Source organism: Microcaecilia unicolor, chromosome 3, assembly GCF_901765095.1.
Source record: "Microcaecilia unicolor chromosome 3, aMicUni1.1, whole genome shotgun sequence".
Taxonomy (NCBI): domain Eukaryota; kingdom Metazoa; phylum Chordata; class Amphibia; order Gymnophiona; family Siphonopidae; genus Microcaecilia; species Microcaecilia unicolor.
Genome location: NC_044033.1, coordinates 35454136 through 35474431, shown reverse-complemented (window position 1 = coordinate 35474431; position 20296 = coordinate 35454136). Strand labels below are relative to the sequence as shown.

Sequence of the window (20296 nt, the reverse complement as noted above, 5' to 3'; positions counted from 1 at the left end):
GGAAAACTGGACGCGTATGTTGCTTTGTACTTCAGTCTTTTACATCTTAGGAAGTGAAGGTTTAGGTATGTTCTTGCTGATTCAAATGTGTTTCTCATTGGTAGGGTGATCAGGTTGGTCATGTAGACAGGAACTAGGTCCGTGGAGTATTTTATGAACCAGAGTGCATAATTTGAAGGCAATACGTTCTTTGATTGGTAGCCAGTGTAGTTTTTCCGCAAAGGAGTTTCGCGCTTTCAAATCTTGTTTTTCCGTAGATAAGCCTAGCTGCCGTGTTCTGAGCGGTCTGAAGTTTCTTTATGATTTGTTCTTTGCATCCCGCATGTATTCCATTGAAGTAATCGATGTGGGATAGTACCATTGATTGAATCATGTTGCAAAAAGTTTCCATTGGGAAGAACTGTTTCACATGTTTGAGTTTCCATATTGTGTGGAACATTTTCTTTGTTATGGCTGTGGCTTGGTTCTCTAGTGTTAGGTGACTGTCTATGGTGATGTCAAGTAGTTTCAGACTGTCTGAGATTGGGAGAGTATGATCTAGGGTACTGATGGTTTGGGGGTGGTCTGCACTGTGTTGGGAGGAGAGAATGAGACAGTGTATTTTTTCTTTATTGAGTTTCAATTTGAATGCCGTTGCCCAGGAATCCATGATTCTCAAGCTGTTAAAGATTTCATTTGTGAATTCTGATGGGCTTGATTTGAAAGATATATATTGTGACATTGTCCGCGTACAGAAAAAGGTTAAGGCCTTGTTTGGATAGCGACTTAGCTAGTGGGGTCATCATTAGGTTGACGAGAACGGGTGATAGAGGTGATTCTTGTGGCACTCCACAATCTGCTTTTCAAGGCGATGAGATAGTCAAATTTGATCTTACTTGGTATGACCTTGTAGTGAGGAACCCTTTGATCCAGTTTATTCCCTCCAATCCCTATCTTATTGAGTATTCTTAGTAATATATTGTGGTCTACCATATCGAATGCGCTCGACATATCAAATTGGAGTAGGAGGATTTTTTTTACCTATCGCTATTTCATGCTTGAATTTGGCCAGGAGAGTAACTAATACTGTTTCTGTATTATGGTGGGGTCTGAATCCAGATTGCTATATGTGCAGTATTGAGAATTTATTGATGTATTCAATCTTAAGTAGAGAGAGGTGTGGTAGCCGTGTTAGTCCACTCTTAAAGGTTAGCAATAGAAATCAAACAAAATAAAACATGGAAAAGAAAATAAGATGATACCTTTTTTATTGGATATAATACATTTCTTGATTAGCTTTCCCTCCCACTCTGTCAGACAGTCAAAGTAATGCTTTGATGTTTCTCTCATATATACTGCTACCTCATTTGCTTATTTCCGATCTGAGGAAGAAGGGCAACCTTCGAAAGCTAATCAAGAAATGTATTAAGTTATGTCCAATAAAAAAGGTATCATCTTATTTTCTTTTCCATGTTTTATTTTGTTTGATTTCTATTGATGTATTCGGTAAGCTGTTTGGCTACAATGCCTTCCATCGATTTGGTTGTCAGCGGGACAGATTTGGTAGATGGTAGAACCAAAGCTGAAAGTGCAAGGCATGAAAAGGCCTATTAGATGATGTGGTGGAGGCCGAAAATCTGACAGATTTTGGGTATGCTTTGGATAGACATGGAAGACAGTAGTGGGAAAAGGATTAAGAGGACAGCTAAAAATCATCAGAAGGGACAGTGGTGCTAGGCTGCATAAGGAATTTCACCTGGATGGACCATTTTGTTCTTTATTTACCACCATTTACTTTGTTACAGAGTCCCTACATATTTAAACAAATCAAGGGCTAATACTGAGCCAAAGCTCATGAATATATCACATTGATGCCTATATAGTACAACTACAGCAAAAACAGCAAAGTGAACTCAAGGAGGCAAAGTTAAAACAGTGAGCAAGGCCACAATTTTAAAAGGTTATCATCTTTTAGAGAAAGGGAAAGGGAATGGGACTTGATATACCGCCTTTCTGTGGTTTTTGCAACTACATTCAAAGCAGTTTACATATTATATACAGGTACTTATTTGTACCTTGGACAATGGAGGGTTAAGTGACTTGCCCAGAGTCACAAGGAGCTGCAATGGGAATCGAACCCAGTTCCCCAGGATAAAATGTCCACTGCACTAACCACAACAATACTCCTCCACTCGATCTTATGAAGTGCAAAAATGTAATAAAAGATAACGACACATAAAATAACACATAGGAACGCGATCCGTTAAGATGATCATATAGCCAGAAGCAAAGTTGACATTTTGCCAAGTGTAGCCAATATTGCTGCTTCAATAGCCCATTATTGGAAACACTGCTTCCTTTTACATCATTCCACACATGCAACAGTATCCATTATAGTGGTAGGTATTTCCTACCAAAGGATATTTACCTATTATTTCAGCACCACTTAACTACTTTGTGGCACTAACAGATGACTGTCCTTATTAGAGCGCTTGGCCAACTGTTCACCACATACAACTACTCCTCCACATCGGTTTGCTTACTTGTGTCATTGAAAGGAACTTTTTCATTGATTATGCATAAGGACTCATCTAATCTGCCACTCAGATCTGCATGAAGTGTCTTTAGTTGCTGCTGGCTGGGGAAGAAATAATGAAGAATTGCATTAAATGCAGAGAAAGGGAAGGAGGGGCAAACACTTCACATCACAGACACAGTCCTAATGCCAAATATCTGTACTAGTACAGCACTTAAGGCCTGATTCAGATAATTTTACATGTCCTACCAAATTAATACACTAACCTCCAGATTGAATATAGCGCGGCTGAAATTGCGAGTGGAAATCCAGTCATATGCTGGATTTGCGTGCACAGTTTAAGAAGCCAATCAGCACCAATTGCCACTTAACAAGCAATTACTGGCATTAATTATAATTTACATGCACAACTCACTAGGCGTATTCTGTAAACTGGAGTGTGCAAATTCTAATGTACACTGCTAAAAAGAGGTGTGGCCACGGGCAGCCTGTGGGCATTCCAAAAATCTATGTGCAGGGTTATAGAATATATCTGCTCTGTGCCTAAATAGGCGCTGGTATTTACACCAAGTTTTACTTGGCGTAAATGGGTGCGCCTAGACTTAGGCGCAGGCATGGCCAATAGGCGTATTCTATAAACTCGCTGGGTGTAATTCTATAAACTGTGCCTAAATCTAGACACAGTTCACAGAATACACCTAGGTGGAAATATTTTTGGTGCCGATTTTTCAGGTGCCATATACAGAACTTAGTCCTAAGCAGCCTATTTTCTAAGCCATGCTAAGGGGTTTACAGTTACCAGGCTTTTACTACCAAAATTAACATGTGGTGACTGCAAAACTTCTGCATCAACAGTTGAGGACATTCATAGTAGCAGGACTTGCTTATCCACTCCTACCCTAGCTGAGATAATATTTAAGCAACTTTCTATGTGCAACTTTTTTTTTAATTAGTTCCCTTATTTATTTTAACTCCTGTAACTCCATCTTATCTACATGCTCCATCTTTGCTTCAACCTATGCTGTCAATGTTTCATTGCATATTGTGTTGACACTAATGTAACACAGTGTGCTATATCTTGTACTGTAATTTGAATATTTTTATTGCTGTAATTGTCTATTGCCTTTGTTTGACTTATTCTTTCTGTACACTGCCTTGAGTGAAATTCTTCAAAAAGAAATAAATCCTAATAAATAGTTTTTCCATTCAGGATGCACATATTAACTGAATGACAGCAAGCAAGATGCAGTTAGCAATTCTTCTTGAGCTGATGTTATCTGCCACAGGAACAGTTTACATGCAGTACCTACCTCCTCATTAATGGTAAAGTGCAATCCCCACATATTCTACATCTATTTCTGTGTTAGGTTGTTAATGCAACAATTCACAACTAAAAATGCATAGTACATAGACCCCTAGGTAGTTAAGGTAAAAATAAGTAATTTACCAAATAGTGACACTAAAAAAATAAAAAAGTCAATACCCTAAGTGGCACGGCATTTAAATTGTCCGTGTATATTCAGTGCCGCTATCCACAGAAGTGGCTGTGCTAGCTATTTTGTTTACTTAAGCCATTTAATTACTCAAAATATAGGCTAATATATTGCTAGTCTTACCATAAATAAATTCCCAACAAATAGCATGAGCAGTGACCAACCCACACACTTTCACGCATAAAAGTCTAAAAACCCCAGAAAGAGCATCAGAATATCAACCTACAACAGGTTATTAGGCCTGTTATGGGACATCCCATTTCTAGCCACAACTTTGGGTCTTATATTCCTCAATCATCTGGTTGTTCCTTGTATTCCTTAATTTCTGTATTCATGAATTATTGTCTACCCCCCCCCCCCCCCCAAAAAATAAAAAAGATTTTTAAACTTTGATAATTATTACTCAATGTACTCTGTATTTTCATAGATAGGAAAGAAGTAGAGGCTGGCTAAAATATGAACCACCATAGGAGATGAACTTAATGACACTACTATTCAAAGGATCAATCAAAGGACTAGACACTGGCCGCGTTTTGGTGGTGAAAACTGCCTACCTCAGGGGTTGCAATCAAACTGTAATATCAAAGGTATACACAATTATGTTAAACGAACATACTGAATAGACAAATAAGAAAACATGAACATAATATGCAACAAATCAAACACAAAAGTGAATTATTAAAAGCTAAAACATTAAAGACCAGTGGACTATACCATAAAATAACAAAAAAATTTTAAAAATATACACTTCAAAAAAAGACACATAAGCATAAAGAATAATAGAAATGAAATATACTTCTGTTGACAAAAGAGGTGTATAGTGGCTAGTGCAGAAATACTTGTAAACACAAGGGAAGCTAAAAGGAGGAAATTACATATGCAAATATTAAAAGCAATTTGCATAAAAGTCAAGTAATCTCTGGATGTATACAAAACCATATTACCATCCAAATTATAAAATATATAAAAGAAATGCTATACTAAAACTAATATATCTCCAATCTGACATAAGACATTATACCAGGCATAAAAAATGCTATAAAAACACTTTTTGAAAGACCCTTAAAATGTGTTTTATAGCATTTTATGCCACTACACACCTCTTGTCTACAGAGGTGTGTTTCAGTTCTATTATTCTTTATTCTTATGTGTCTTTTTTGAAGTGTATTCTTCTGTTATTTTATGGTACAGTCCACTGGCTTTTGATGTTTTAGCTTTTACTAATGTATTCAATTTGTTGTTACCTTATGTTTTTATGATTTATTGCATACATATGGTCTCTTTTTCTTATTTGTCTATTCAGTATTTTTGTTTAACATAATTGTGTATATCTTTGATATTTGAGTTTGATTGCAACCCCTGAGGCAAACACAGCCAGTTTCAGGTCCTTTGATTGGTGCTTCGAATAAAAGTGTGATTAAACAACATCTCCTGTGGTGGTTCGTATTTTGGCCAGCCTCTACTTCTTCCTGTGTTGCCTTCTTGTAGAGATTCCTTGCTGTTTGCTGTACTTCTACGTTTTCATAATCATACCATACACTACTGCAAATCAAGTGATCTAAATAATAAAGCACTTAGCTTTTATATCATGCAGCCACTGACAACTTCAAGACTGAAAACCACTTGACGCCCACAAACACAGGACAGAACAGCTTTTATGGCATTTCGGCACTCTCCTGTGCCTGCTTCTAGAGTCTTCCTGCCAATAGTTAAGATCGCCAAAAACCTCTTTCAAGAGCCACCAGGCTCACCACAGCACAAATGTTTTGGGGGAAATAAAAGTCATGTATACAGAAATTAAGGAATATAAGGGAAAACCAGAATAGTAGATGATTGAGGAATATGAGTCACAAAGATTGTGGATTGGAATGGGATATCGAATAAGAGGCCTAGTAACTTGTTGTAGGTTCGTGTTGATATTCTGATACTCTTTCTGGGGGGTTTAGATTTAATTACTCACAACATCAGATACACTTGATGAACGGTACAGTAAAATAAATTTAATCTAAACATTGAAAACAGTTAAACAACTAAAAACTATATAAAACAAAAAAGTTACTTGTCACATCTGCCTCACCTTCACAGTCTATATTATGCATATGTCTTTACAAAACACCAAAAGGGCAACTCTGTAACAGGGTGCCTATTCTATAAAGGAACGCAAGTGCCTACTTTCTTTTAGAGAATACTAGTATAGCCAGGTATATACCTCATGCCAGCCACAGAGCTGGTGAAAGCATTAGCTTATAGTACTCTCTAAAATACGCATGTAAATTTGAGCCCTGCCTAAGCCCCACCTATGTGTACACTCCCTTGTAAATATACACTATGTAAGCTAAATGGGGAATAGCATATATTCTACATACACACACACGCATAAATACCATTTCTCTAACATTTACACACTTAGGGGTTTTTTACTAAAGGTTAGCGTATGTTGTCTGCAGCAGTGCCCATAGGAATAAAATGGGTCCCGTGGCAGACAGCAAGAGCTAATCTTTAGTAAAAGATCCCCTTTAATCCTATGGTATAGAACTGCTCCCCAAGCAGCTGTTTGTGTAACTGCATGTAGTCCCTTCTTGTTCAAAACTCTAAAGTAACCCGATTCAACAGAGGCCAGCACACACAAATGCTCTTCTGCTGTCCTATCCTTATCAACATAGCTATTGGAATAGCGGCAGAATATCGACAACCCCAGAATGCCCACATTCGACCTGTATTGCACCACTGAAAATTCAGAGATAGGGCCTGGAAAGGGCACTTATCTGGATAAGTGCTTTGGAATATGGGCTGTATATTTTTATTTAAATGAGGTTTTATTAAACACAGTCAGAATAAACAGCAAACAAGCTTGTACAATCAAACCATAAATACCATAGTATGACAAAATGCAAAAGACAAAATCAGTTAAGGGTTTCTTTTACAAAGCCATGCTAGTGATTCCTGCACAGCAAGTGAGAGGAAGCCCATGCAATTCCTAGGGGCTTCCTCTCATTTGCCGCATTGAGAATCTGTAGTGCAGCTTTGTAAACGCTAAGAGACTCCCCGAGCGTAACAGAGACCTTTTTAAATTCTGTGTTTGGCAACAAACGAAGCCAAACACAAAGGGCCTCTCTTATCAAGCTGCGCTAGTGGCTCCTGGTGCAGTAATGCAAACAAAGCCCATTCACTTTGAATGGGCTCCGTCGGAACTGCCACGTGGGAACCACTAGCATGGCTTGATAAAAGAGGCCCAAAATATTTGAATGCAATCTTTCTGACAATATTCATGCACATTCCTAACATACAGATAAAAGTATCATGTTTATCACAGTAGGCAAAAACGTACCATTCTTCCATTACAAGTCTGCAATCTTTGGCTTCCTTTTCCAGCGCATGAGATTTTACCTAAAACAATTACAGTAATAATTAAACAAACACATCTCAATGGAGCACATTAGGCAAATAAGCATCGTATTCCCACCAGGTTTGCTCACTGGTATCTGCCTATACTGCTTTAACTCTGATCATTACGCTTTCTTGCTTTATCATTGCCGTTGAATCTTTGTAGACATGTTTAAACTGCCAGCAAGAGGTTGCTTTATATTCTTTTTATTTTTACTGGGGAGTATAGTTCTTTAGGGGCTTATTTTCAAAACACTTAGACACAGACAAAATACCATAGGTTAGCACGGTACTTTGTGTGTCTAAGTGCTTTGAAAATGAGCCCCATAGTCTTGCTGGCCTTGCTAGCTATCTGCCACTTCCCTCCCAATTATACCTGACAGTGCACCAGGAGAAGAATATTCAACATCCTGATGCAGAACATTCCTGCATTTTACTGAATGTAATTGTTGAGTGAGAGAAAATTTGATACTGGAAATGTGACAGTGAGAGAATATTGCATTACAAAACTTGGTTGTTTATAATCACAGGGAATATGTTTTAAATAAATTCTATTGTTTATTTATTTAGGGGAAATATTTAGATATTGGTTACTTGCTAAGTGCTTATCCTCATTGATTGGCGGAATATAAAATGACAGAAGAGTATACAACTTTTGATCCCTAAAAAACTGTATGAGTGCCTGACAAATGTCATTGGGGACTCCTAGCCCCTATGGTTCTGGAGCTTTCTAATAATCCATTTCTACTAAAAAAAAAACTGCTTTCAGGTAAGCAATCTGCTTTTGTTGTCCTCTCCTTTCACATTTGTACATTAGCCACCAAATCTCCTGCCTAAAGTCTTGGATAGTGTTCTCTAATAAGTGGGTTTTGTTTGTGCTTGCCAGGCAGTTTACAATGTGGTTTAGCTTTTGATTGCAATGGCAACATTGTCAACAGCACTGTTTGCCTTCTCTGGTGGCGAGTCTTGATGCTGAGAAGGCTTTCGACCAGGTGGGTTGGACATATCAGTTTCAGGTGCTCCGCTATACATGGTTTGGAGGTTGGTTTTATTGGGCTCTACAAACTCGTTATAGCTCTCCACAGGCTTCATTACTTGTAAATGGGGTGTGGGCACCTTTGTTTCCCATTTGTCGGGGCACACAGCAGGGGTGTCGACCCCTCTTTTGTTTCTGATTTCCTTAGAACCCCTGCTGTGTGTCCTGAAATCCATCCAAAATGTGTCAGGGAGGGCCCATCATATTAAAACTTTTGCAGATGATCTTTGGTGGTATTGACAAACCCTACGGATTCATTACCGGTTTTGTTGAATTTAAGCCACTAGGTTTGGTCAACTGTCGAGGTTTACCCATAACTTGCATAAGTCACAGGCCTTATCTCTGCTACTAGATACAAGGACCTCCTTGGTTGGACATTTTCCTTTGACTTGGGTGGATGGTTACCTTATGTACATGGGTGTGTATATCCCCTCTGACTTGATCAAATTGTATGGATTTAATGTTATTAAACTGGTACAAGAAACCAGGGGTTTCTTTGGCAGGGGAAGTGAGCCCACCTTCCTATCTCCACTCTACAGACACTTACTGAACATGGATGTCTGGGCCTTTTGAGTTTACACCACTTAATGATTTCCAGCGGCATGCACCATATCAATGATTGGTACTACTCCACACAGGACTTTTCTGCTACTACTTTGGAACTTCAGCTTACAGGAGCTATTCTTTTCAATTGTCTGCTGCATGAAGCTGGGGTGGGCTCCCGTACTTTTTAAGAGCAAACAACATTCTGCCCACCGCCAAGGCGGTCCGGCATTGGATTTGTCGCCATCATTATTTCTCAACCAAAGCCACTCCTTTTATGGTGATCTGTCACAACCTTGCCTTCCCTCCTGGACTGCAGCCCAGTGTCTTTCATCGTTGGAGGCGAGTAGGGATTGTGTAGCTTCAAGTGGTTATGGAGGAGGGCCACAAGAAATATGTGCTGCACCGTGAATTTCATTTGCCCACTGCTGATTTCTTTGCATACTTGCAACTTCGACATTATGTAGCCAGTTTACCTTAGCAAGGATGTGCAGGAGGAATTGGCATCTGCCTACACTTTGGGAGCACAGCAAAAAGTGCCTTTATTCTTTCAACATTGTCATATTCACAACACTGTTTATGAACACTATTACGGACAATTGGCAGCCCTTTGGAGCATGGATGTGTCTACACCAATTTCCACTATCAGCTTTAGAAAGCATATGTTGTCGCTTAACCGCCTGTTGCACGGTTCTGACATTTGGAAATTCCAACACAAATGTGCTTTACATCTCTATCTTGCTCCCCGTTGTGTGCACCACATGGGATTATCTCCTACTAGTGCCTGTCCAAAGTGTGGGGAACCTGGAGGGTCTTTAGGACATATGTTTTGGACCAGTTTAGGTGTTTGGCGCACAATGCTGGGAGTGGTGTCCCAACTTCTGGCACTGTGGGTTTTATCTTGACCTTTTGTTACTCTTTAACCACCCTACTCTGTCATCTCCTGTGCCAAAAGGCATGACAGGTTTTGTGGCTTGGACTGTTGCAATGACAAAGAAATCTATCCTTCTTTTGTTGGCTTTCATCTCGACCTCCAACCCTACAACAATGGTGGTCTTGTATGCTGGCCCTCCTCCGCATGAATGCCTTGCTGTTCGGGACATTTCATCACCATCTGGTGTACAGTTTCAACATATATGGACTCCCTTCTGGAACAAGCTTTCCCCATGGTAACCTGTTGAATCTGATTCAGTCATTCTCAGTCACTATTTATTTCTCAGTTTAGGGGTGGGGTGGAACAGGGGAGGGGTGGTAAGGAACCAAGGGGAGGGGGGATTCAATTATGTTGAATTTTGGCTATTGCCTTTTGTACCTTTGGTTGTTTCTTAATAAAAATTATTTGAAACATGAGAGGCAGTCTGTCATCCATCTGTGCCTTCAAGGGGCCCTGCTAACCCTCACTGAGGACCTCTGACTCCTGCCGAAGAGGAGACGGCTCCAGAATCCCTACCCTCCGAGCCCTACAAAAGGGTACTCCCTTCTGCACTTGATGAAGTGGACAGAGACCACCTGTCCAGGCAGTAACGGCCCTAGTTCTTAGATCAAGACCTTTAAGTCAACAACGGAATCTGGTCCTCTGGAAGCTGCTGGGGCCTGGCCTCCAAGAGGTCTTAAGCTTGTAAATCCTCTCCAAACAGCAAGCAGCTTCTCAATGAGGAAGCCAGAGCCACCCACAGACCACCACCATGGACGTCACCAACTGCAAGGAGATGTGAACAGATCATAGACCACATCCACCAGAAGAGATCAATGTTAATTTCAAGCAAGCCACCTCAGGGGACTCCAGTAACTAGTCCACTATAATAGCACCTGGGCCACACAGTCCCCACACAAGGAGGCAAATGCCTGCTTAAGCAACTGTACTACCTTCCTATCCTTAGCATCCTTCAGGGTTGAGAGGCAATCTACAGGAATAGTGGTCTCCTTGGGCACAGCCATGACCAGGGAAATCTACTTTAGGGAGATAGAACAACCTGTCAAAGTCCTTGAGTGGTAGCAGATAGAACCCGCCCAAAAGTATGGCCCCCTCAGAATACCTTCTGGCAACTCCCATTCCACCAGGACCATTTGTGAGAGGAACCTATGAAGCAGAAAGGCTTCGAGAGAAGGTGAGGCCCATTCTTTCCCCCTTCCTTCTGTACTAGGGTTCGGGCTTCAGAGGACTGGGTGCCTGCAAGCTCAACTAGGGTAAGGACCACATCTGTACCCTAGGCACAAACAGGCCAAGAGATGCGACCACAAAGGATACGGGCAGTGAACTGCACCCTGGGGAATCAGGCCTACCAAAATAAAACCTTCTCTTGTATGTAGATAAACAGTGACATCTCTCTTTGAAATCAGGCCTAGTGGAGTGGAGGAGTGGCCTAGTGGTTAGGGTGGTGGACTTTGGTCCTGGGGAACTGAGGAACTGAGTTCGATTCCCACTTCAGGCACAGGCAGCTCCTTGTGACTCTGGGCAAGTCACTTAACCCTCCATTGCCCCATGTAAGCCACATTGAGCCTGCCATGAGTGGGAAAGCGCGGGGTACAAATGTAACAAATAAATTAATTAATTAATTAATTAAAACCTTTTGCTATATGTAGATAAACCATGACATCTTCCCTTGAAGTGACATCAGTCAGACTTGGACACTGATTTTCTGAGCCTGGCCACCAGCCCACCCCTGGAAGTGACATCAATCCATTAGCATTAAAAAGCAAGCCCCCACTGTGGCACACTTTGAATTCAGATTTTTATGTCTGTATCCTAATTGCTCTGCCTTACTCTTTACCTTTTCCTAAAGACCTTGACATTGGTTTTCTGAACCTGGCCATCAGCGGGCTATCCTCACTCCAAGAAGTGTTGGTAGTGTTGAAAATCAAACCCCCACTATGATGCACATCTAAGGAGCATGCACAAGGAGTAGGAAGTGCTCCTTAGTGCACACACTAAGAATCACTCCATGCGTTTCCTGTTTAGTATGTCCCACACCCGGCTTCCCCCCCCCCCCTTCTTTACTCCTCTGGATGGCTGCCTCTCACATTCCTGTTCTCTGGGAACACAGACCAGTACATGTACACTGTTGCCCTCATCTGCAGGTCAGAATCTTGACATATGTATCTCAAACACCCTCAAATACCTCAACAACTTTAGCTCCCTTACAAAATATTAAAATAGGTCTCATGTGTAGAAATCTCTCCTGCTTGGCAATATTCTGCATTTTGACTGTTTTGGAAGCACAGAAAATGGTTAAATCAGTAGCTCCACACAATCCTGTTTCACGGGGCACTTTCAAACACTCATGTGTCAGGTACTTGTGGCCTGGGTTGGCCATTGCTGGGGGCAGGATACTGGGCTGGATGGACCATTGGTCTAATTCACTGTGGCTATTATTAAAGTTCTACACCTCATGATATCCCTAAGCCTTGAACGAGGAACGGTTCATGCACTATGGAAACTCACGTATATTCGTCACAAGGTGAAAGACCCCAAACTTGCCTCAACCCTTACCTCTAATTATAGACCAATTGTTCAACTTCCCTGTGTTTCTAAAATTATCGAATTAATTGTACTGAATCAACTAGAGATTACCTAACCAAACAAGAGTTTGAAAATCGCATTGCACAGAAATGGCCATCTTAGGAGTCACAGCCGATATATATCAAGAATTAGATCAAGTTAGAACACCCCTTCTAATATCTATGGACCTCTCCTTGGCATTTGAACTCATGGATCACAGACGTCTTATGGATAGGTTGCATAACATAGGCCTCAGAGACAGTATTTGATTAGTTTTGTCTGAAAGGTATGATTGGAACCAATGTAAGCTGGATAACTTTTACTTAGCCCCTACCCTCTAACGTATTTCTGTCACCCCTATTGACCCTCATCTGTTTATGAAGATGATATCCAAATTCTAGCCAGCCTAAACTGCAATGACAAAGAGGAGATCCACAACTTGAATCACAGTGTTGATTAAGTTTGTAGAGTTGCAGCCATTTAGCAATACCGACTCAAAAAAACTAGGGGACTCACCATCAGACATCAAGGAATCCCACACTCCTGTTACATCAATCAACCTGAGATGATCAACAGTAAACTCTGTCCAATTAGTGAAATTTTTGCGGGTTTTATACTCGATGAGGCTATGACCTTCAGACCCAATTGCAAACATCATTAAATGCTATTTCTACAAACTCAAAAGATCTATTTGATCCACCATCTGCTTGACCAAACCCTCCATGTTTTCGTTTATTCCTTCGTAATTATTCATATGGACTACTGCAAATTCTGGTGATGGACTTAAAAAAGCAGTCTAGCAAATAGTTAAACTAAACCAAGGATTGCGCAAAACCTTCTAGGGCTCCATGGAAACCCAGCTGAAATACATTGGTCCAAGTACTACTTTAAAAAATATGGCTTATTGCCCAGATCATCAGTGACTGTAAGTAAAGCCTATGCAAATTTATGACCAATACAACCCACACAGTTTCTGACTTTGCATGAAGGTTGGGATCTTATGAATTTAATTTTATTTTAACAAAATATCTTTATTAATGATAACTGGAACTGAAAAACTTTACTTAGAGATATCATTCTGGTCTAGACAAATGATACCCATATAATTTTAGACTCCTAAACAGATATTGATTGCGTCAAATATGAATTCTATTTAGATTATAGAGGAAAAGCCTCAATCCTGGCGTGTGCTCCTTGTGTTGTAAAACAACGTTAGGGAGCACCGCCCGATCATCACTGGCTGCCCAGAAACTGCCAAGAAGTTTTCTAGCAGCAAGTTAAGTACCCATGAAGGTTAATTTGATTGAAATAAAAAAATAGAAGTGGGTTACTTAATAGAGGTTTTTGAGCCAGTGATGATCGGGCGGTGCTCCCTAATGTTGCTTTACAACACAAGGAGCACACGCCAGGATTGAGGCTTTTCCTCTATAATCTAAATAGAATTCATATTTGACGCAATCAATATCTATTTAGGAGTCTAAAATTATATGTGTGTTGATATATGAAAGATTCAACTGCCTATTGCTCCGTTGGTGATTGTTATTAGGAGTTTTCTAGACAAATGATATTCACATGACAAAGTAATATTGAAAGTAGAGATCATATTAATTTTGTAAACTATGTCACAGTATCTAGAAACCTAAGGAAACATAAAGGAAAGCAGGGTTTAAAAACTTACTTCTAGCTTTGCTTTGTCATTCTGTAGTTTTTCAATGGTTTCCATGTACTTCTGGGTTAAACCATCCACCACAGCTTGATGTTGTGCTGTGTTGGTTTCCAAAACGCCTAATCTACTTTTCAGCTCTGCTTCTATTTGCTTGTGTTTCTCATCCGCTTCAAAGAACTAAGAACAGAAAAACAGAACAGTGGATATCTCAGATATTCTTGTTTCCTGAAACTCTACATTCTCCAAACCTTACTGACTACAAAAAGTTCAGACTATCATATAAAAAGCAAGAGGAATTTCATAGGTTGCATCTATCTCGGCAGAAATTAGCTGACTTGTCTTCCAAGTTCTGCGAACTCAAGCTCTACATCATAAGCCAAAAAATCTGGAAAGGACCAGAGGCTTCAATGTTTCAGAATATGGCAAAGTTGGCTATTTAAAAGAATGTTTCAGTCTTCCTAAGCAACTTTTTCAACTTAATGAGGAAAATAAGTAGATGCATAGTCATCAAGCACAACATGTTCATCAGGCAGTAATGATCTGGGATGTACTGTCATTTCTTTTGTTTTGCTTAGTGTGCATCATATTTAGTAGTGAAAAACTTCATAATTATAAGAAGCCATGTTGGATTTACATCTTGAACTGTTACTCCATATGGTTTGAAAGCTGAAATAGAATGGATGACTAGTGTGCTCTGAGTTTTGCAATCGTTTCTTGCCTGACTGTATTTTTTAAGTATGACACTGCTGTCATGTTTGCCTTAGTAAATGAACAGTGATGAGACATATTGTGAGAGACTGAGGTAGGCCAGGCATAATATATATTTTTTGGAAGAACTTTCCTGGAAGAAATTTTAAATCTTTTATAGATTTTGATTATTCTACTTTGCTTATTTTTTTTATTATATTAATTCCTAGGAAACTAAACCCTTGATACAGCCTATGTCGAAAATGTGATTTCATATCGGATGACAGTCTTCAGGAGTATTTTAAATGAGAATTTTTTTTTTTACAGTTTAATAGTACTATTATTTAACGATCAATAATATGAAGAAGAAAAGTTGAACATATTTTTTTTGTTAAAACATTTGGGCTGATTTATATTTCCTTGTATCTTGATGAAATATATTGTGGACTAAGTAACAATGTAAATTCTTTGTTCCTTTATGTAAAGGACATGAGATTTTTTTCTGTTAAAATTTTCCTGATTTACCTACATTTATGTAAATGTTTATTTTTGAAAACAATTAAAAAACAAACATTTGGGCTGATCATACCGTTTGGCTGGTTATGAAAGTTTCTTAGAGCTAGGCTGCACCTCTGAAGATATGACACCCTAGGAAATATCATATAGAGGGATAAGAATGTTGTGCTGATTTGTGAATTTACTACCTTCTTCTTATAATGGCTTTGTAAGGTGCTATTTTGTAGACTTTATAGTTAGACAAAAGAGGGGGAGACTTGCTTCAAGTCTGTACAACAATACTATCTTCAAGTCTGTACAATGCCACAATAGTATTGTTATTGTTGTAGACTTTATAGTGCCATAATTCTTCTAAACTCAGAATTTTTATATTATTTTATAAAGGTAACATTAGCACCTAAGTTTCTTTATAAAATAGGCTCCAAGATCCAGCATAGGCGCACAAATGCTGATGTACAGATTTACACCTGGTCCAAAGCAGGTGTAGAATGTGTCCATGCACTTAATGGATGTACACAGATATTTTTAAAATTGCGGATGAATATTACAATCCTGACTCTACTCAAACTACATTCTTGGAAACAGTTTCATGCAGATCATGCAAAATTATGCACTCACCTTCATTATGCTTACTTTTCAACAATGTATGCAATTTTACAAAAGCCTTTTTTCAAAATTTTTATTTGAACTTTATGTATACTACATTAAGTATCACACTTGAAAATGAAAGTACATTCCACCATCATATAAGAAAATCATAACAGAGGAAAACATAAAACTAAGGAAAAAAAGACAAAACCCTTTTCCGAGTGTAAACCAGGTTTACATATGGAAAAAAAAAACAACAACTTTAAAGTTACTCCCACATGGTTTAAACCATAATAAAACCATTTTCACGTGTATTAGTCTATGTTTATGTAAAAAAAAAAAAAAAAAAAAGTTAGTGTAACATTGCACTAAAACTATATTTAAACAAAAATCACGGAAATCAAAACTTTTTTTTTTTTTTGCTTGGATATCTCTGGTAATGTTTTAGAAAAAAAGCCCTAAAAATTCCACTCTCAACATTTTGATTGCATTATATTCAAAGTAAAAGTATCGAGCAATCACATACATCACACTGCATCAGACTCTTGAATTTCTGACATGGCTATCAGGTGAAAAATAACAAAAGCTTCTGCATTCAACTATGTTTAGCCCACTTTCCATATTTCCTTCTAATCATTAATATTCTAAAGGAGTTTGTTTGGTAAGATCACTTTTATTGATATAAATCTATGGCTGTTTTTTGATGGCAGATTTATACAGTGTCATTACACTAGTTTCACAAGAAAAAAATATGAATGAGATTATCAGAAGCACATCTTATTGGCGCCCATGGTAAAATTATGTCTTACCTGATCATTTTCTTTCCTTTAGTCATATCAGACCAGTCCAGACTAATGGGTTATGTCCATCCACCAGCGGAAGGAGACAGAGAAAACAAATAGTTACATGTTCTTTGACCTTAAAAGGTATTGTACAGCCTGGAAGGTTCAGTATTTCGATTAGCCAAGCAATCAAACATATAAATGAAACGTGACCGACTCACCTGCAAATGCGCAGTAGAGTCCGAACGTTCAGAGCAACAGTCTAGAGGTGCGGCGACTCCGCCCCGAACACCTGGCGAGTTCCACTCCCCCTCCCTCTGAAGTTTAGACGTCATCCAAATGCGGGGCGACTCCGCGAGGATGGTGCGAGGGGAGGAGCCATGGCGGCGCTGACGACTGACGTTTCACCCCAAGAGGCTTGGCCCAGCCAGGACGCCCACGTGACTCGCCTTCCTCGCCTCTGATTTGCGGAGCCCTAAGGGGAGGAGCCGTGGCGGCAGTGACGACTGACGTTTCACCCCAAGAGGCGTGGCCCCAGACGCGGAAATCGAGTGCCGGCGGTTTGGGGAGAAGGACAAGGGGGGAGGGCAGAGGAGAAAGTAGGCTTGCTGGACATGGGGGGAGGGTAGGGGAGAGATCAGGGTTACTGGACATGGGGGGGAATCCAGGGGAGAGAGGAGGGCTGCTGGACATGGGGGGGGGAGGGCAGGGGAGAGAGCAGAGTTGTTGGTGGTGGGGTGGGGTGGGGTGAGAGGGGGGGCCATAGGAAAACCAAAAACTAGCCCGTTGTTACGGGCTTAACGGCTAGTGGTAACCATAAGCAGGAATTGGTAACAATAAAAAGAGTCACCAAATCAGGAAAAGAGGCAAATCTCAACAGCCAACAGGGAGGACCATGAGCCACGAGCTGTTGGACTCCGGTGTGCTGAAGACAAAGTGTGAAAGCTAAGAGAAGCAAAGAAATAGAAAACAGTACCATGAAAGGGAAGGCTTCTGGACTGGTCTAACTAAAGGAAAGAAAATTATCAGGTAAAACATAATTGTACCTTCCTTGTCATCTATACCACTTAAGTTCCAGAAATGGAGGAGAACTCTATATGGCAAAACAAAGAATCATGCTCTGTCAGCACAGACAAAAGACCGCGCCCTCCAAGCAGAGATGGAGACGTGTTCTACATCCAGAAACAGAGGCAAACCTTGCACCCTGAGACGGAGTCGTTATCTACATCCAATGAGGTAGACATGGTGCAGAACTAGAGATGGAGACACTCTCTACATTCAGAAGTGGATCCATGTACAGAGCCAGAGAAAAATTATGCTATACAACCCGAGCCAAGGTCATGCTAGCATCCCGAGATGGAGTGCTCTGTGCAGCCTGTGACTGAGTCCCGCCTCATCTCTGGATATGAAGTCTTCCGCAACATCCAGAGATGGAGTCATGCTCCACATCCAGACATGGAGTTGTGCTCCACCTGCAGAGATGGAGCTGTGTTCTAAAACCAGAGAATGGCCGCGCTCCACATCAATAGATAGGGCTGTGCTCTATATCCAGAGATGGAGCTGTGCTCTACTTCTAGAGATGGAGCTGTGATCCACCTCCAGTGATGGAATTGTGAGCTACATGCAGAGGTGGAGCCGTGCTCTACCTACAGAGACAGAACTGGGTACTACATCCATAGATGGAGTTGTGGTCTATATACATAGATGGAGCTGCACTCAGCATGCATAGATGGGTTCATGCTCCACTTGCAAAGATGGAACCATGCTCCACTTGCAAAGATGGAACCATGCTCCACCACCAGAAACAGAACCGAGCTCTACATGTAGAGATGACGCTGTGCTGCACAAGTAGAGATGGAGCCCTGCTACAGCAGCAGAGAGGGAGACATACTGTATATCCAGAGGGGAAAAGATGCATGACTTCTACAGAAGGAGACGTGTCCTACCTTCAGAGATGAAGGCATGCTCTATCCAAACAAGACGTTGTGCTCCTCATCCAGAGATGGAGGCATACACTGCCAAGAGGGATGGAACCATACCCCAACAGCCAAGGACTAAGAACTGTTGTAACAGCAGGCATGAAGACAAGGTTGAACAAAGCAGAATGCAAGGGCACTGTGCTTCGACAGAAGCAGGAATTGTGTACTGTCCCCAGTGAGATTCTGTGACCCATACCCAAAGAAGATGCTGTGACTACCATGCAACTATGAAGCTTGCCTTAAGCTTGCCTTACAGCCAAAGACCAAGGAGCGCTATCTGCCTAGGGACCAAACTCCATGTAAGCCCTACCATGAATGCCCTCTCTAAAAGGGGAAAAGAAGATTCCATCCACTACTAATGATGGCAAAATGCACCAGAACAAGAAACAGAGCACAAACTCACTAACTGATGGCGTTATGGAGAAAGCCCAGGAAGATCTACAGCTGTAGATACGGTTGAGCTGGAGCAGTGCTAGCAGCCAGAGGAAGAGCTCTGCTCCACCGCCCAGAGAGGCCTCAATTGAAGAGGGTACTCAGCCAAAATTATTGGGAGTCAAAGAAAAGAAGCTCTGTTCCACAACCAGAGCTGGAGCTCCGGTTGGCAGATAGACAAGAGACTCAGCTCTACTGCTAGTCAAAGAACCGCACTGCAGAACCGAGAAGAGACAGAGCCCCAAAGGAAGTGCAACATCCCCAGACACAAAAAAGACCCCTGAATGCATTAAAACAAGAATCTGGCAGGCAGACACTCTATGCAGCGGAGAAGAGTCCCTTCAAGAGAAGGAGAATCGCAGGAAAGTGAAAAAAAAAACAAGACTGCCCATAGGCCTGGCTGGAGGAAGGAAAGACTGCCAAGAGAAAGCATGCGTTCCGCAACTGACAGGGAAGTTGCTGAGCCCATTCTCAAGAAGCACCAGCAGGCAGTGCAGAAGCCATTGGAAAGGCGAAAGAAATCGCCAAGGAAGCTGGTCCTCAGAAGGATTCTATGACGAACCAAAAACTCCAGCAAAGCACTCAGGCTGGAACAGTCTAAGCTCCTGCACACTGTCACAAAGATTAGATAACTGCTCTAGCAGAGATACAGAGCTGAGGCATCTGAGAATCCCAGATGAACTTCAGGAATCCATCTGTAAAGGCAGTCATCACCACTCGAGTTAGAAAATCCAGCGCAGGGGAGAACAAGACTAAAATCTGAAAATCCTCCAAATGGCACAGTGAGAGTAGAAATTGTGGGCCGGATTCCAGTGAAAGCCTGCCCAAAATCACTACGCAGTCCTGCCACACAGAAAGCTAATGTAAGGAAACTGGAGCAAAAGGAGAAACCTCTCTAGGCCCACCTCCTTTCCCTCTTATTTCAAGGGAAAATGGTCAACAAAGAAAATTCAGTGAAATGAAGGGATCTCCTAGCAGAGGGCACTAGGACTCATTTATGCCAGGAGGGAGGGAGGGATGACAGAAGGGGGCAGAATAGTCCAGAAAATCCCTGGTGGTACAGCCCAGTGGGAGTGAGGCTTCCTAGGAAGAAGCAAGAGCACATAAAGACTCACATTGAAGCAGAAAAGGAGAGGGGGATGAGCGAGCCCATTGAGGTCCAGGAGTATCCCCGAA

The 20296-nt window shown here is 40.9% G+C and overlaps 1 protein-coding gene across 1 annotated transcript in view; it reads right to left on the bottom strand.

Annotated features, from left to right (window-relative positions):
* The window catches only part of PPP1R21 (protein phosphatase 1 regulatory subunit 21), a 200592-nt gene that overhangs the window by 137087 nt on the left and 43209 nt on the right, over positions 1 to 20296 (bottom strand). The window contains exons 5-7 of the mRNA XM_030195830.1: positions 14149 to 14313; positions 7337 to 7395; positions 2523 to 2617 (exon numbers count right to left, since the gene is read on the bottom strand). Coding sequence (XP_030051690.1) covers positions 2523 to 2617; positions 7337 to 7395; positions 14149 to 14313 — 319 coding nt within the window. The remainder of the gene's footprint in view (positions 1 to 2522; positions 2618 to 7336; positions 7396 to 14148; positions 14314 to 20296) is intronic.